A 17,101-nucleotide genomic window follows, 5' to 3' on the forward strand; every position below is an offset into this window, starting at 1 on the left:
CTGGCAATACAACATTTCACATGACACACTTGCCCGAAGGTAATAATTATTTCTTTATAATCCATTTTATTCATGTACATTTGTGCAGTAAAACATAGTAAGCAAGTGTGACGGCCCTCTTCATTGACGTCGACCCGTGAAAGTCCGGGTTAGAATTGATCTTCAGCAACCCATGCTTGTCGTAAGAGGCGACTAACGGGATCGGGTTGTCAGGCTCGCTGACTTGGTTGACACATGTCATCGGTTCCCAGTTGCGTAGATCGATGCTCATGCTGCTGATCATTGGATTGTCTGGTCCATTTACAGACCGCCGCCATATAGCTGGGCCTAGATTTTCGAAGCTCTCTTAGCGCTAAGATAGTCGTAAGTGCCATACATTAACATTAACTTACGTCAGTCTTAGCGCTAAGAGAGCTTCGAAAATCTAGGCCCTGGAATATTGCTGAGTGCGGCATAAAACTAAACTCACTCACTCTTTATTGACGTCACGTTCAATTGTTTAATGACGTCACAGACGACGAAAAACAAACAATGGTTGCTAGGCAAAAGAGATATGTGCACATGTGCACATCTGATATATATGACACTGGTTATGTTTTCACCATATGGGTAATAAAAACAATTTTGCCTGTGGGTTCAAGTGTCTGGTATTGCCTGCTCTTTCTACAAAGTTCTGTGAGAGCGACAGAGCCAGAGTGTTATTGGGGCAATATCTACTGCCTTACACTGAACACATTATATATTCATAAGTATACCTATCAGTGCGAGGAAATGTGGGGGTGGCTGGAGATGATATTTCTCGTCTGTCAGGAATTCATTAACAATCCCCATCTTTTGTAGGTCAACTTCAGCATGTGCTGACATACAGCTACACGTGTGACATCAATATATGTGATCGTATGTATGTCCAAACTAATGTACATATATATATAGTGTGTGATAATGACGGTGGTATCCGTCAGATATCTATATAATTGAATGCGATTTACTGCCACGGTATTGTACAGCCCCGCACTGTATCGACCCAGCATGTCGCGATGATTATCGCAGGCGTAATGTGTTAAGCGTTAAAAGTTCAAACAACCCTTCATATAATCGTTCTTGTTTCTGACCGAAGTTTTGCGCTATTCAGATGAAAAAACCCCAAGATACGATAGTCTTATATTTTTCTGCATAGTGAATTAAATTTAGATGCCTCAACATGTCGAGAGGTGGAGAAGCTTAATTATATCTGCATACTTGTGCAGTGTTCAGTATGTCCATGGATGTATATAAACCAGTAACCCTGGTGTCAGGGGTACAGTTTACGGGCTTGTAGGGACAGGAGCGAGGGACAGCTATTTAGTGTTAGCAGTACTAAAAATCAATATCCAGCTGGGTTGCTGCTCCACCAGCAGAGGAGGCAAACATCGACCCGCACGTTTATATGGTATTAACAGCGTGTGCAGGATCTCTATCGCGGCTATATCTGATATAAGTTGTACTTTTGCTTTTGCTTTTTGGCAATTAACGATGGACTGTTGATGATCCCCACAGGTAGTGTGAGTTATCTCCCTCATGCCTTTAGCCTGTGTCGCGAGAGGGCGTCGGATTTAGCCGAGACTTCAGCACTGAGAAAGTTGAGACGAGCAATGGATTTACTTAGTTGATAATACGTCAAGTGAAAAAAACACAGCATGGCTCTTCAAGTGACAGTAATTAGTGCCAACAATGTGCCGAATCCTGAATCATTCGGAAAGTGTGACCCTTATGCCACCGTAGATTTCCAGGGTAAGTGTAAATTTTACTCCTCAGTGAAAAGTTACCAAGCGGAGGTCACCGGCTTCCCATGCAGTACTGTAAACACATACAGGTTTTCTCACTGTATACTAGAGATGGTAGATGTTGACTATTCTCACAAAGTAACTCTATATTTTCCTATGTTTTGCAGGTACTCGGAAAAAGACACAGGTGGTAAAATCTGAACTTGACCCAGTCTGGAATGAGGTATTTGATAGAAGTTATTTTTAACTTAACAATGTATATAGTGGGCGTGGTCGCCATGCAGCGGGACATCGTGGGAGCGGGGGTGGTGTTTATGTGGGATTAATTCGCTCTTTGTCTCCATCCAAATGAAATCGGTTTTGTGATAAAATTCTAGATATGAGTAGTCTGTGAGACGTCATGAAGAATACATATCCCATGGATGGTGACAGGTTCAATAAATCAAGTTACAGTGTTAGATGTGTCACCTGCCCAGTGATACTGATTATACTGTATACATAAACATAAATTGGTGCAAACGATGCAGTACTGGTTATTCCATGTGTCAAAATGTACTGGCATGTATTACATGTGTGATTGACTTCTCATTGGCTAGGTGTGGCCAGGATATACTGATAATTAAGTGTACTTTCTTAAATGTACATTCATGATTGTTTTTGTAAAAGTTCAGTCCATTAAAACAAATTGTCAGAAATGTTTCTGTTGACAGACATGTAGGCTGTGTTTAGAATTTAGTTGTATAACTAGTTGTCAGCTAATGTTATAGGCCACTGTATGACATGTCATCATCTCCACTCGCACCTTGTCAGATGTATTATTTGTTGTAGATGTAATTGTCTTAAGTTACAGAGTTACTTATATCGTAACTGAAAACATTTATTGTCAGACATGGAAGTGTTTTATGAAAGTGTTCATGAAGGTGTTGTGTGGGTAGGCATGACTGTTTCCATGACAAGTATTTATTTTTTCTGTACATGAGTGAATTATGTGGGGAATGTACATACAGAGAGAGCGTGCTGGAGACAGGTCCCTTTGTCCCAGGCACAAGTGTGACCTCCGCACACTTCACTGTTTATGTGATCATGTCCAGTGAGCAGTATATTGCTAAACCTTCAGTTATTGCCTGTTTTCACCGTGCACTCAGGCTGAACCAAAGTGGTACATGACCTGTCACCCGGCTCTCCCAATAAGAGCCCATCCTGTCAGCAGTGTTAAGCCCAGCTCACTTGTTCTCCATGCTGTAAGATGAGTGGAAGAATGAGATAATCACATGCCGTCTTTACATTATCCTACATGGTACAGATAGACAGATGTGTACAATCTGATGCTCAGTCAGCATGTATAGTACAGTGCTTCTGAACCTCTGAAACATGTCGTACAGTGAGCCCAGCTGAACACCATGTTTCTGACCATGTGTAGGAAACGGGATGTGTGATGCTTTTTGATAGGGAACAAATTTGGTTCTACAGGGCAGCTAATTATCTAAATTATAGCTAAATTATTGCTGAATTATTCCAGACTAGAGGTGCAACTCCTCACTCACTCAAGTTAAATATATATTTGTCCGGAATGTTTTACTGACTGATGTACCCATCCATATTGTGTATGATGTAGGTTGACATGACATCACTTTAGGGGGAGGACTCACACGGGCAGTACAAGTTGCTCAAATACTTCATGGAAGATTGTTACACTGACAAGATTCTGTTGTGTTGTGAATTTGACAAATTTTTACATAGGAAATAGGAATTGTCATTCAGTGTGTTTCCTGTTTTGTTCACTGCGGTGAAAGTGGGAGGAAATATCTACTGCAGCATTGAGTTGAAGGTCAAAGAGAAATGAAACCGATCTAATCATGGTCAGAGCTATTGCAGTTATAACTCAAACAACCTAATAGTTGCAGCAATAGTTTTCTACAAGATCAAAGTGACCAGTGCGTTGGTGTGTTGTGCGAGTCCAGGAGAATGTGGTGAATGCAGCTCAGTGAATGCCTGGGGCAGTGTGCTGGGTCATGGATAACACACTTGGTATGCTGGGCCTGTCACACACCACACACTACGTAATATTACCCATATTAACATAAGAATTATTCAATCCTGACTATGTCATTAATCACCATAAACTTTGTACAGGATAATATGTAACAGGATACGTGCAGCAAGGAAGTTTATTCATATCCTCAATTACTTACAAAGTCCTTAAAACTGCTTTATAAAGATCTATTAGTGCAAGTAGGTATGTAGGAGGTGTTTAAAACTGTGGATATGAATTGTCTGAAACATGGACTTCCTGTTCGGTAACATGTACATGTATCTGACCTTCACCTTACTCCTAAACTCTAATGATGTTGCACATTCGGCATGTCAATTGAACCTTCATTTAGTATGTGTTTTCCTTTCAACTCTTGAGTATTTGTTTCCATGGAAACTGCCTAAAATTTGTTCCACAGTGGTACTAATATAATAAGACTTCCAGGTGGTAGTCCTTTTCATTGATTTGACTACAGCAGGGGTATTTTTCAAGGGTAAATGTTGAAAGGAATGATAGACATGGTATGCATAATTTAACATGCCGTCATTATGAGTCATTAGGCGTCTTGGTATTTGTAGAACTGTCATTTGTTCACAAACTGAGTCATTGTCTGAGGCCCATCTGATTCACTGGGATGGAAACAATTCGACATGGCCTTTAGGAAATGTTGTTAAATATAATTGTAAAGATAATTTACTGTCAGTTTGTAGGTCAGTACATGCAGCTGATCAAACCTGACTGTCGGCCTCATGTAGACGGCTCATTCTTAATTTCAAAATAACAAGCATTGTTACTCCAGCAGCAATATAGTCAGTGACAGTAGATGCAAGTGCCAGGTTTCAGTCACTGATGACTGTCAAGTGAGCTTGACATGGACTGTATCAGTAGTGTTTTTTACAGCTGAAATGACTCTCTGCATTTAAAGAAGTCCACCCTTGATGAGGTGGACCTTGCTGTACTAGGGATGGTTGGCAACCACCTTGTCACATGACCATTTCTTACAGTCAGTGCAGTCAACAGTGTTGCCATTCTCCTCTCTGTATTCTAGCACAAAGTACAATATGCAAAGAATACATCTAATAAGATATTACAGCGATAATATGTTGGTTCATAAATGCAGATATTGAATATATTCATTAGATGCATGGAGCAAACCGAAAGCTGTTTCCTACCCAAGGCAGTGAGTCAGAGTCTGTCATCTCATGTCCTTCAAGGACGTCTGGTAAATGGCGAACAAAAGTTGTATGACACCTAAGTGACACACCAAGGCAGTCCACAATGTAACTATGCTTGTTGTTTCAAGGACACACAATTCCCTGACCTTGAAATTGTGGACAAGATAACCATTCACTGAAACTATGCATTGTGCAAGTTTGTAAAGGTACATAACAATATTTTGAATATTTTGTCAAAAAATTTCTTTTCTTGATTTTGTTTTGGTTAACTAAATAATTATAATGCAGATACATTTAGATTTGATTGCTGATTCAATATACTGATAAACTGCTAAATTATTACAGAGCATTGTTTCTCAGTATCCTTCTTGTATGGCTGAAATATGATTAAATTACTTTCTGATCAGGTTATGAAATAATTTGGGCTATGTTTCTTTACCAGTTTAGTTAAATATGTGTTAACAAAAGAAAACCCACATTGAACACATTTTGGGTTTAGACGCCGTTGCATCTGCAGCAGAAATGACAGATTTATGAAATATCTATAGAAGTGTTATGCTGCTGCATATATTATTTATATTGAGATCTGTCCATTTATGTTCATTTTGAGATACAGTAACCCTTTGTTGCTCTGAATGGTGTGTTCATCATAGTTTAGCCGTTATGAATTTAGAAGCCTTGACGATTGGCTGATCAGAATGACAGCCTCTCCAATGGAGGATCTTCTCACAGAGGAGAGTCATATTGGAATATATCATCTGATTTGAATTATTTTGGATCTTACACTAAAATATGTCACCTACCATAGATTGAGGATGATAGGTTTGAAGGTGTATGATCTGCATGCTGGTGTGTGAGTGAGTGTCCAAGTGATTATTGTGGACTTGGCCTAAGTGAACATTCCAGAGCCACTTTTACATCTGCTACAATCACAGTCCAGGGACAGTCAGGGATATAATGGAATACATTGTTTGGGTCCACACAGATGTTCCATGTGCTTAGATTTAATATGTAAACCTAAAAGCTATCATTTATTGCATTGCTGTTGTACCCATACGATACATGGTACATTTGTATGTAATATCTGGACGTCCAGCAGCCTGTGGCCGGCCACCTGTGACCACAGGGACATTCCTATACTCAGGGTGGCACAACAGTTGGAGTGTTTCAGTATTAAATATCCCAGTGAATGGGATTCGGTTATCTACTAAACAGTTATATATTTGGATAATAGAAATGACCAAGAAGATGAATGTCAAAACTGAACTGTTTCCACAAACTGTACATGCTGTAACTGTTACTCTGAAGTAGAACCTGTTTGACATATACCTGTATTCCCTGTCCATTACATCAGTAAGTTTGCTTCATGAATATTTTTGTCAGGTGAGACATCATTTTGTTGATTTAGACGAGTGGAGACAAAGTACAACTGCAACATGCTATAAAGTACAATTACAATAAATGTCACTTAGCAACCATGACAGTATCTTCCTCACACTTCAAACAAAACTCAACTGTATGTTGACTCCTCTTTTAAGTAGTTCTATAGTAAGCATGTTGTAGTAATTGTCCTGTTGTAAGTGTACTGTAGTATTGTATTGTAGTAAGCATGATATGGAACAGTGAAGTTAGGGGTTTGTAATAATCATGACAGTGTAGAGTGATGCACTGTTTGTAATAATCATGACAGTGTAGAGTGATGCACTGTTGTGAGCATGCCGTAGTAAGTGTGCTATAGTAAGTGTATTGTAGTAAGTGTGATGTTGGCTGTTGTAAGTGTGCTGTAGTAAGTGTATTGTAGTAAGTGTGATGTTGGCTGTTGTAAGTGTGCTGTTGAAAGTGAGGTGAGGTGAAATTGGGTTTAACGTCGTGCATGAGAATATTTCGCTCATATGACGACGTGCATGCGTGTGTATGTGTATGTGCGGCTGCTTGTACTATCCCAGACTTAAGCTGGTTTTATAGTGCTAGCTCGCTGAGAGTGAGATACCATGCCGCAGTGAAGCATGAATACCCCACTCAGACACATTATACTGACTCCGAGCCGACCATGCCTTGTTGTACCCATTAATGCCGAGCGCCAGGCAGGGACCAACAAGTACCATATTTTAACGTCTTTTGGTATGACGCGGTCGGGGATCGAACCCGCGACCTTCCACTCTCGGGGTGGACGCTCTAACCACTACACCACGGAGGCGGTCTGTTGTAAGTGTGCTGTAGTAAGTGTATTGTAGTAAGTGTGATGTTGGCTGTTGTAAGTGTGCTGTAGTAAGTGTACTGTAGTAAGTGTGATGTTGGCTGTTGTAAGTGTGCTGTAGTAAGTGTGATGTAGTAAGTGTACTGTAGTAAGTGTGATGTTGGCTGTTGTAAGTGTGCTGTAGTAAGTGTGATGTAGTAAGTGTACTGTAGTAAGTGTGATGTTGGCTGTTGTAAGTGTACTGTAGTAAGTGTATTATAGTAAGTGCTGTAGTAAGTGTACTGTAGTAAGTGTGATGTTGGCTGTTATAAGTGTGCTGTAGTAAGTGTATTGTAGTAAGTGCTGTAGTAAGTGTACTGTAGTAAGTATGATGTTGGCTGTTGTAAGTGTACTGTAGTAAGGGTACTGTAGTAAGTGTACTGTAGAGAGTGTGTACTGTAGTAAGTGTGCTGTTGTAAGTGTACTGTAGTAAGTGTGTAGTAAGTGTACTGTAGTAAGTGTGCTGTTGGCTGTTGTAAGTGTACTATAGTAAGTGTGCTGTTGTTAGTGTACTGTAGTAAGTGTGCTGTTGTAAGTGTTCTGTAGTAAGTGTGCTGTTGGCTGTTGTAAGTGTACTGTAGTAAGTGTGCTGTTGTAAGTGTACTGTAGTAAGTGTGATGTTGGCTGTTGTAAGTGTGCTGTAGTAAGTGTGCTGTTGTAAGTGTACTGTAGTAAGTGTGCTGTAAGTGTGCTGTTGTGAGTGTGCTGTAGTATTGTATTGTAGTAAGCATGATGTACACAGAAGTAAGGGGACTGTAGTAATCATGACAGTAAGTGATGCGTTGTTGTGAGCATGCTGTAGTTATTGTCCTGTATTAAGTGCATTGTAGTAAGTATGCTGTGATAATTGTCCTGTTGTACTAAGCTTTTCGCAGTAAGCAAGCTATATTCTACCATGGCTACGTGAAATGCTTGAATTTGATTGGTCAATCCATAAAATCAGACGGTATCAATTTGGATTGAAAATGCGTCTGATTTCACGGCGCTTCACTACGCACGTATACAACACTGCCGCACTACTTCAGCTTGGCCACCAACATGACTAATATCAACACAACAGATTGACGTGATGGAAATGCTGCTGATGAAACATTTATTAAAACTCTAAAAATACAATTATACGATTTCTCCTCCACAATTATTAGGGGACCTCACTATCATAATTATTACCTTCTATTATAAAAATATTCAAACTCAATAACAATACACAGACACAAACATAAACAAACAATATCTAACATATGAATCAGAAAACCTTGTAAAAATACATCCCTATCTATCCCTATTTGTGCGGCAAAACGTTTGTAAACATTTACCTACCTGGTAAATGGTATATTTGTTTCCGTTTAGAATGGAAAATTCGCCAAATAACGGTCAGGCGAAACACAAAATTTCCCACTCATACTCCATGTCCCGTTGCATCGTTCAAAATGTCAAAAACTGAACCATGAGAATTCGGCTCTCTGCCACCTTCCCCGGAGGCTGTCACTGCTATGTTCGTACACTTTGAAAAGCTTGGCCAAAATCCAGTCCCAAATGATGAGAACAATGTTCCAAGGAATCCCAAGTTAGTCACATGTACACAAAGCAGCACTGTTACTCTTCCTCGCATGCCTGGGTGGAGGCAGGTACGTGAAATCATGATCGACACTCGCCGGTCATAAAAATCAACAGTCTTTGATGAGTTACAGGTCATAGGTCGATCAAAAAAAGATCTATTCTTCGATTCTGTAGGGTTCAGGTTCGACAGTCAGTCAAGTATTTTCCACTGTTACTTCGAATTTCAACCTTTCGTAAAATGGAAACACTGGCTCGTCTGCCATTTCAAACTGTTGCGTAACTGTCTACTTCCAAGTAAATAAGTAGGTCAGACGATTCCATTATAGTGTGGCCAGGGGAGCACAGTAACACGGCACACAAAACAATAGGCTCGTTTCGGTTGTGTGGAGTTATGATTATAAAAAAACAAGCTCTTAGGTGTTACATTATTACATTGAATAAACAGTAGTTTGTTTTCTTTGGACAGAATATTTTTTATGTTGCAATGTTAAAAACAATACAAACGGCACCTACCACTCCCTTCACAGACAAGTTCAAGTCGCCTCTCGTCCCATGTCGTGTCTTCCTCAGGACGAGGAAGTTCGATGTTAAATCGGTTATGGTAGAATGGAGATAAACATACTGTGTTTGGAAATTAGATGAATGTTAGACCGAATTGATAGTCTCTAAATTAATCATTTGAAACCTCACGCTACGCGTTCAGTGTTTCAAATTACTGTGATGAGACTAAATCAGGCAAATCATGCAGCTGATTCAGAAGGTTGGAATTATCGGAAATGAATAATATCCTGCAGTCTCAAGTATGTGACAAGTAGTTTCAGTATGGCATGGTAAGAATGACATTCTATTGTTAAGAAACCATCAGAGGCACACCCTATACAACATGTACAGTGTTGTGCACCCCCTCTACACAACATGTACAGTGTTCTGCACCCCCTCTACACAACATGTACAGTTGTACAGTGTTGTGCATCCCCCTCTACATATGTAGTGTTGTGCATCCTCCTCTACACATGTACAGTGTTGTGCATCCTCCTCTACACAACATGTACAGTGTTGTGCATCCTCCTCTACATAACATGTACGGTGTTGTGCATCCCTTCTACACATGTACAGTCTTGTGCATCCCCCTCTACACACCATGTACAGTGTTGTGCACCCCTCTACACATACAGTTGTACACTGTTGTGTATGTACAGTGTTGTGCATCCTCCCTACACTACAGTGTTGTGCATCCTCTACCTACAGTGTGCTGTGCATCCTCCACAACATGTACAGTGTTGTGCATCCCCCTCTACATATGTAGTGTTGTGCATCCTCCTCTACACAACATGTACAGTGTTGTGCATCCTCCTCTACACAACATGTACAGTGTTGTGCATCCCCCTCTACAACATGTACAGTGTTGTGCATCCCCTCTACACAACATGTACAGTGTTGTGCATCCCCTCTACACAACATGTACAGTGTTGTGCATCCCCCTCTACACAACATGTACAGTGTTGTGCATCCCCCTCTACACAACATGTACAGTGTTGTGCATCCCCCCTACATAACATGTACACTGTACAGTGTTGTGCATCCCCTCTACCTACATACACATGTACAGTGTTGTGCATCCCCCTCTACACAACATGTACAGTGTTGTGCATCCCCTCTACACATGTACAGTGTTGTGCATCCCCCTCTACACAACATGTACAGTGTTGTGCATCCCCCTCTACACAACATGTACACTGTGTTGTGCATCCCCTCTACATAACATGTACAGTGTTGTGCATCCCCTCTACACAACATGTACAGTGTTGTGCATCCTCCTCTACACAACATGTACAGTGTTGTGCATCCCCTCTACACAACATGTACAGTGTTGTGCATCCTCCTCATCCCCCTACACAACATGTACACTGTGTTGTGCATCCCCCTACATACATGTACAACATGTACAGTGTTGTGCATCCCCCTCTACACAACATGTACACAGTGTTGTGCAACATGTACATGCATCCCCTCTACATAACACTGTGTTGTGCATCCTCCTCTACACAACATGTACAGTGTTGTGCATCCCCCTCTACACAACATGTACACTGTGTTGTGCATCCCCCTCTACACAACATGTACAGTGTTGTGCATCCCCTCTACACACATGTACACTGTGTTGTGCATCCCCCTCTACACAACATGTACAGTGTTGTGCATCCCCCTCTACACAACATGTACACTGTGTTGTGCATCCCCTCTACATAACATGTACACTGTGTTCTGCATCCTCCTCTACACAACATGTACACTGTGTTGTGCATCCCCCTCTACATAACATGTACAGTGTTGTACACACGCTCTACACAACATGTACAGTGTTGTGCACTCGCTCTACACAACATGTACAGTGTTGTGCACCCCCTCTACACAACATGTACAGTGTTGTGCATCCCCTCTCACACAACATGTACAGTGTTGTGCATCCCCTACCAACATGTACACAACATGTACAGTGTTGTGCATCCCCTCTACCCCTCTGCACAACATGTACACTGTGTTGTGCATCCCCTCACACACAACATGTACAGTGTTGTGCATCGTCCCCCTCTACACAACATGTACAGTGTGTGCATCCTCCTGTGCACTACACAACATGTACACTGTGTTGTGCATCCTCCTCTACACAACATGTACGGTGTGTGTTGTACACCCCCTCTACACAACATATGTACAGTGTTGTGCACCCTCCTCCTCAACTACAGTGTTGTGCATACACAACATGTACAGTGTTGTGCATCCCCCTCACACACATGTACACAGTGTTGTGCACCCCCTCTAAACAACATGTACAGTGTTGTGCATCCTCCTCTAAACAACATGTACAGTGTTGTGCATCCCCTCTACACAACATGTACAGTGTTGTGATCTACATAACCCCTCTGCACACTACACATGTACAGTGTTGTGCACCCCTTAACACAACATGTACAGTGTTGTGCATCCCCTCTACACAACATGTACAGTGTTGTGCACCCCTCTACACAACATGTACAGTGTTGTGCATCCTCCTACACAACATGTACAGTGTTGTTGCATCACCCTCTACACAACATGTACAGTGTTGTGCACCCCTCTACACATAAACATGTACAGTGTTGTGCATCCTCCTGTACACAACATGTACAGTGTTGTGCATCCTCCTCTACACAACATGTACAGTGTTGTGCATCCCCTCTACACAACATGTACAGTGTTGTGCATCCTCCTCTACACAACATGTACAGTGTTGTGCATCCTCCTCTACACAACATGTACCATGTTGTGCATCCCCCTCTACACAACATGCACACTGTTGGTCAGGGATTGGTCACTGTTGCATTATAATAAACAACATACTGGATCATGATATTTAAAAGATCAAATAAACTTTCATTAATTGAAAGGTGTAGTTACATACTAGTCTCTGTTTCACTTAGAATTGGCACAAATAATTTGAACACTTAAATATTAAATATTTGTTTAAGAATATATAGTATGACCAGAAATTATTGAGAATTTTAGGAATATGTTTAATTGGATTTCTAGAATAAACAACCTTGACCAGCTATCAAGTGCTTGGTTTCATTCAAGAGAGACAACTCCGTTAATCCTTTTTCATTAGTTTGTGAAGAGTTATCCCCCTTTGTTAACTTGCTAGCAGACGACATTTTCAGTGATCCTCAGTATGGGTGATTTAGAGAAGAGGAAGTTGATTTTAGATTATTATAACAAGGACATCAGATCAGCGAAAGTGATTTCAGGTAGAACAGGCATCCCTTTGTCTACTGTTTATTGTGTTTTAAAAAATATTGCAAATGGATATGGCATTGAGCACCAGGGAGGCGCAAGTAAGCCAAGAAAATTGACTGTCGGTGACAGGAGGCGGCTTGGTATTCTTGTTTCTAAAAACAAACGAAGGAGTTTAGAAAACTTAAGGCTGGATCTGATTGATAGAGGAACTGTGGCTGTCTGTAAGGAGACAATTAGAACTGAGCTGCATTCAATGGGTTGGCAGAAAAGTCGAGGATTTCCATCACCGATCATGAAACCTGAACAAAAGGAGCGAAGGTTGAACTGGTGCTTACAGCATAGAAATTTTAACTGGGACAATTTGATTTTCTCAGATGAAAGTTCTGTGTGGCTGTTTCCTAATACACTGAAATTCTGGACCAAACAAACTGAAAAACCTTTGTATCAGCGTCCAAGGTACAGTCCGAAATTTAACGTGTGTGGTGGCATATCTGTGTTAAGGACAACGTCCCTCTGTGTATTTGAAGGGAATATGAACAATGAGCGGTACACAGATATTCTCGAGGGACATTTATTTCCATCTGCTCACGTGTTCTATGGAAATTTTGGATTTTCCAGCAGGACAACAACCCAAATCATCGTTCAAAGCATTCACAGGCCTGGTTTCGGACCCAAAATATGACATTATTAGATTGGCCAAGCTATAGCCCTGACCTAAATCCAATAGAAAATGTTTGGGGACTTATGAAGGAAAGTGTCAATAAGAAAAATCTGACAAATATTGCTGAAATGAAAGAAGAGGTGGTCCGATATTGGGACAGCATGGACCACAACTTTCTTACTTTTTTGCTTAGTAGTATGCCCCGCCGCATTGAAGCCTGCATTGCTGCCCATGGTGACTTGACAAAATACTAACTGTTCACCTGTCTTTGAATCTGGAGTTATGTTCTGCTAATATTCACATTTAATACGTGAGTAATGAGTGAAAAAAATACAAAAACTACAATCTTTAAATTCTCAATTTCTGGTTGTACTGTATAACAGTCATAAATAAGGCTTAATAAACTACTGATTGCAATCATTTTTTTTTATATTCGTAAAAGAAATTGATCGCCATGGTGACTCCAAATACACAGTGGGAAGGAAGCCAGACAGGCCGTTCCCTGCATCTGGTCCATGACATTGTATGGTCTAGTTGTCATCTTTTCCTCATTCAACTCATGTCAGTGGAAATGCTCAATTGACATTTTGTGAGCTGGGTTTTCTTGAAGCTCATTACAGCTTGACAATCAGAGACATCAATAATGCACAGCATCTGTCTGAGAAATGTGTTCAACCATGTCTGGAGGAAACAATCCAACTACAACCTTACTGGCTGTAAGGCCAAGGAATGTATGTACTTCCCAATCCCTTGATGGACGTATTATAGATGCACAATAAATGCTCTGTAGTGAAGCAACACATGCAGCAAGAAGGAATTAGATACTGACAATAAAGGTCAAAGAAGTAACTCGCATACTATCACTGATGATATTTCCATTGGATAATTAAAGACCTTCACATGTGACAAAAGAGAAATAGAAGGATATTTTCCTTCATCAACAGTACATATACAATATTTTGAAAAGAATATATCAGTATGATGAAGAACAAACTAATCATCTCAGTCACTATTCTAGTCATTCGCTCATGAAATGACTTGTAAATAGTTTCAATCCCAAAGTGCACCGTCAGTGTGGCGTGGAGTCTGACATAGTGATGTCAATCCCAAAAATATGTCCATGACTGCCACCCATGACACCAGGGAGTCCTGATGACTCCTTAATTTTTATGCCTAGGGCTAACACTGATCCCCAGCCACCTCTCTGATAGCTGGACACTCCACTCTGATATCCACCCCTCCCATCAGTGTCAAGGTCTGATAGCTCTACACTCCACTCTGATGTCCACCCATCCCTTCAGTGTCAAGGTCTGATAGATGTCCACCCCTCCCTTTGTCTCTACACACCGCTCTGATGTCCACCCCTCCCTTTTGTGTCAAGGTCTGATAGCTCTACACACCACTCTGATGTCCACCCTTCCCTTCAGTGTCAAGGTCTGATAGCTCTACTCTACCACTCTGATGTCCACCCCTCCCTTCTGTGTCAAGGTCTGATAGCTCTACACACTCCACTCTGATGTCCACCCATCCCTTCTGTGTCAAGGTCTGATAGATCCACACTTCACTCTGATGTCCACCCATGTTCCCTTCAGTGTCAAGGTCTGATAGCTGTCAAGGTCTGATAGCTGTACTCCACTCCACTCTGATGTCCTCGCTCCCTCCCTTCAGTGTCAAAGGTCTGATAGCTGTAATCTCCACTCTGATGTCCAAGGTCTGATAGCTCTACTCTTTCCACTCTGATGTCCACCCATCCCTTCAGTGTCAAGGTCTGATAGCTGTACACACCTCTCTGATGTCCACTTCTGTGTCAAGGTCTTAGCTCCCTTCTGTGTTCACCCTTCCCTTCTGTGTCAAGGTCTGATCTGAGCTGTGTCAAGGTCTGATAGCTCCTCCACTCTGATGTCCACCCATCCCTTCAGTGTCAAGGTCTGATAACTCTCCACTCATGATGTCCACCCATCCCTCCCTTCAGTGTCAAGGTCTGATGGCTGTAAACTCTTCCACCCCTCCCTTCTGAGGTCTGATGTCCACCCATCCCTTCTGTGTCAAGGTCTGATAGCTCTACTCTCCACTCTGATGTCCACCCCTCCCTTCTGTGTCAAGGTCTGATAGCTCTACACACCGCTCTGATGTCCACCCATCCTTCTAGTGTCAAGTCTGTCAAGGTCTGATAGCTGTAAACTCCTCTCCTCTCTGATGTCCACCCCTCCCTTCTGTGTCAAGGTCTGATAGCTCTGATGTCCTACTCTGTGTCAAGGTCTGATAGCTCCACTCCACCCATCCCTTGATGTCCACCCCCCATCCCTTCAGTGTCAAGGTCAGTGTCAGGTCTGATATAGCTGATGTCAAGGTCTGATAGCTCTACTCTCCTCTCTCACTCTGATGTCCACCCATCCCTTCAGTGTCAAGGTCTGATAGCTGTCCAAACTTCACTCTGATGTCCTGTAAACTCACTCCCTCCCTTCTGTGTGTCAAGGTCTGATAGCTCTACTCTCCACTCTGATGTCCACCCCAGTGTCCTGATAGCTTCTGATGTCAAGGTCTGATAGCTCTGATAGCTCTGATGTCCACCCCCTCCCTTCTGTGTCAAGGTCTGATAGCTCCACTCTGATGATGTCTGTGTCAAGGTCTGATAGCTTCACTTCTGATGTCTGTGTCAGTGTCAAGGTCTGATAGCTCTACTCTCCACTATGATGTCCACCCATCCCTTCTGTGTCAAGGCATGATAGATCCACTTCTCCAGGTCTGCTCTGATGTCCACCCATCCCTTCTGTGTCAAGGTCTGATAGCTCTACACTCCACTCTGATGTCCACCCATCCCTTCTGTGTCAAGGTCTGATAGCTCTACTCTCCACTCTGATGTCCACCCCTCCCTTCTGTGTCAAGGTCTGATAGATCCACACTCCACTCTGATGTCCACCCTTCCCTTCTGTGTCAAGGTCTGATAGATCCACACTCCACTCTGATGTCCACCCATCCCTTCTGTGTCCAGGTCTGATAGCTCTACTCTCCACTCTGATGTCCACCCTCCCTTCTGTGTCCAGGTCTGATAGATCCACACTCCACTCTGATGTCCACCCTTCCCTTCTGTGTCAAGGTCTGATAGCTCTACACATCAGCACATCCCTTCATATATGTCAAGTCTTGACTCTGACACTGCAGTGAGCGAGCTTGGTGAGTCTGCCTTGTCTTGTCATATGGACAGGATGATGATTCATAATACAGCTTTGTTTTGATTACCATCATCCTCTGACTACTTTCCACGGGACTGGCTAGCTCAGCTTAACTGGTCCTGGACAAGTTCATAAGACAATTTTCAGCAACTGGGAGTCAAAATACTTTCATGTAATGATGCCATTATTGCTACTGTCCACAAAGAGATTTGTTAGCCTCCTATGACAATGAGCTGAGAATCAGTATTGTGACAGTTTCCATTCTGCATGTGCTTCTAGTACTAATCAGTAGTTCAGTTCCAATGCTAAAATATTTATCAACTAAATAAGAGGCTTCAGTAGTGACAAGTGTTTGTCAGTGATGGCTGAGGTTAACAAAGCAAGGTTGAGGTGCTGTCATGGTTATCTCTGTGGATAAGTGATGGCTTGGGATGCCTAGTACAGTGACGTGTATGTGCAGGTGTTGTCACCATTATCTTGTCTACGTCATTGTGGGGGCTGTCAGGTCAAATACAACTGACTGCTAACCTCCAAATGGGTGTGTCCTTTTGTGTGACCATACTATAGCTATCAGTATCTTAACTTGTAATAATGTTCAAAGGCCATTAAGCTGAATGTAATCCAGTGGTTATCAAATGACAACTGATGGCATAAAGTATGCAGCTTTCAATACATGTTTGTCTGTAGGGAGAAAGATAAGAGAAGAGGGTAGTGGTGTGTATATATC

The 17,101-nt window shown here is 41.8% G+C and overlaps 1 protein-coding gene across 1 annotated transcript in view; it reads left to right on the forward strand.

Moving 5' to 3' along the window:
* The first annotated feature begins 1,502 nt into the window (after positions 1-1,502).
* LOC124278532 (myoferlin-like) overlaps positions 1,503-17,101 on the forward strand; it is a 151,502-nt gene continuing 135,903 nt past the window's right edge. The window contains exons 1-2 of the mRNA XM_046714261.1: positions 1,503-1,770; positions 1,931-1,986. Of these exons, the coding sequence (XP_046570217.1) occupies positions 1,677-1,770; positions 1,931-1,986 (150 nt within the window). The 5' untranslated portion in view covers positions 1,503-1,676. The remainder of the gene's footprint in view (positions 1,771-1,930; positions 1,987-17,101) is intronic.

Source organism: Haliotis rubra, unplaced genomic scaffold (genome assembly GCF_003918875.1).
Source record: "Haliotis rubra isolate DU_JTF1 unplaced genomic scaffold, ASM391887v1 Scf239, whole genome shotgun sequence".
Lineage (NCBI taxonomy): Eukaryota > Metazoa > Mollusca > Gastropoda > Lepetellida > Haliotidae > Haliotis > Haliotis rubra.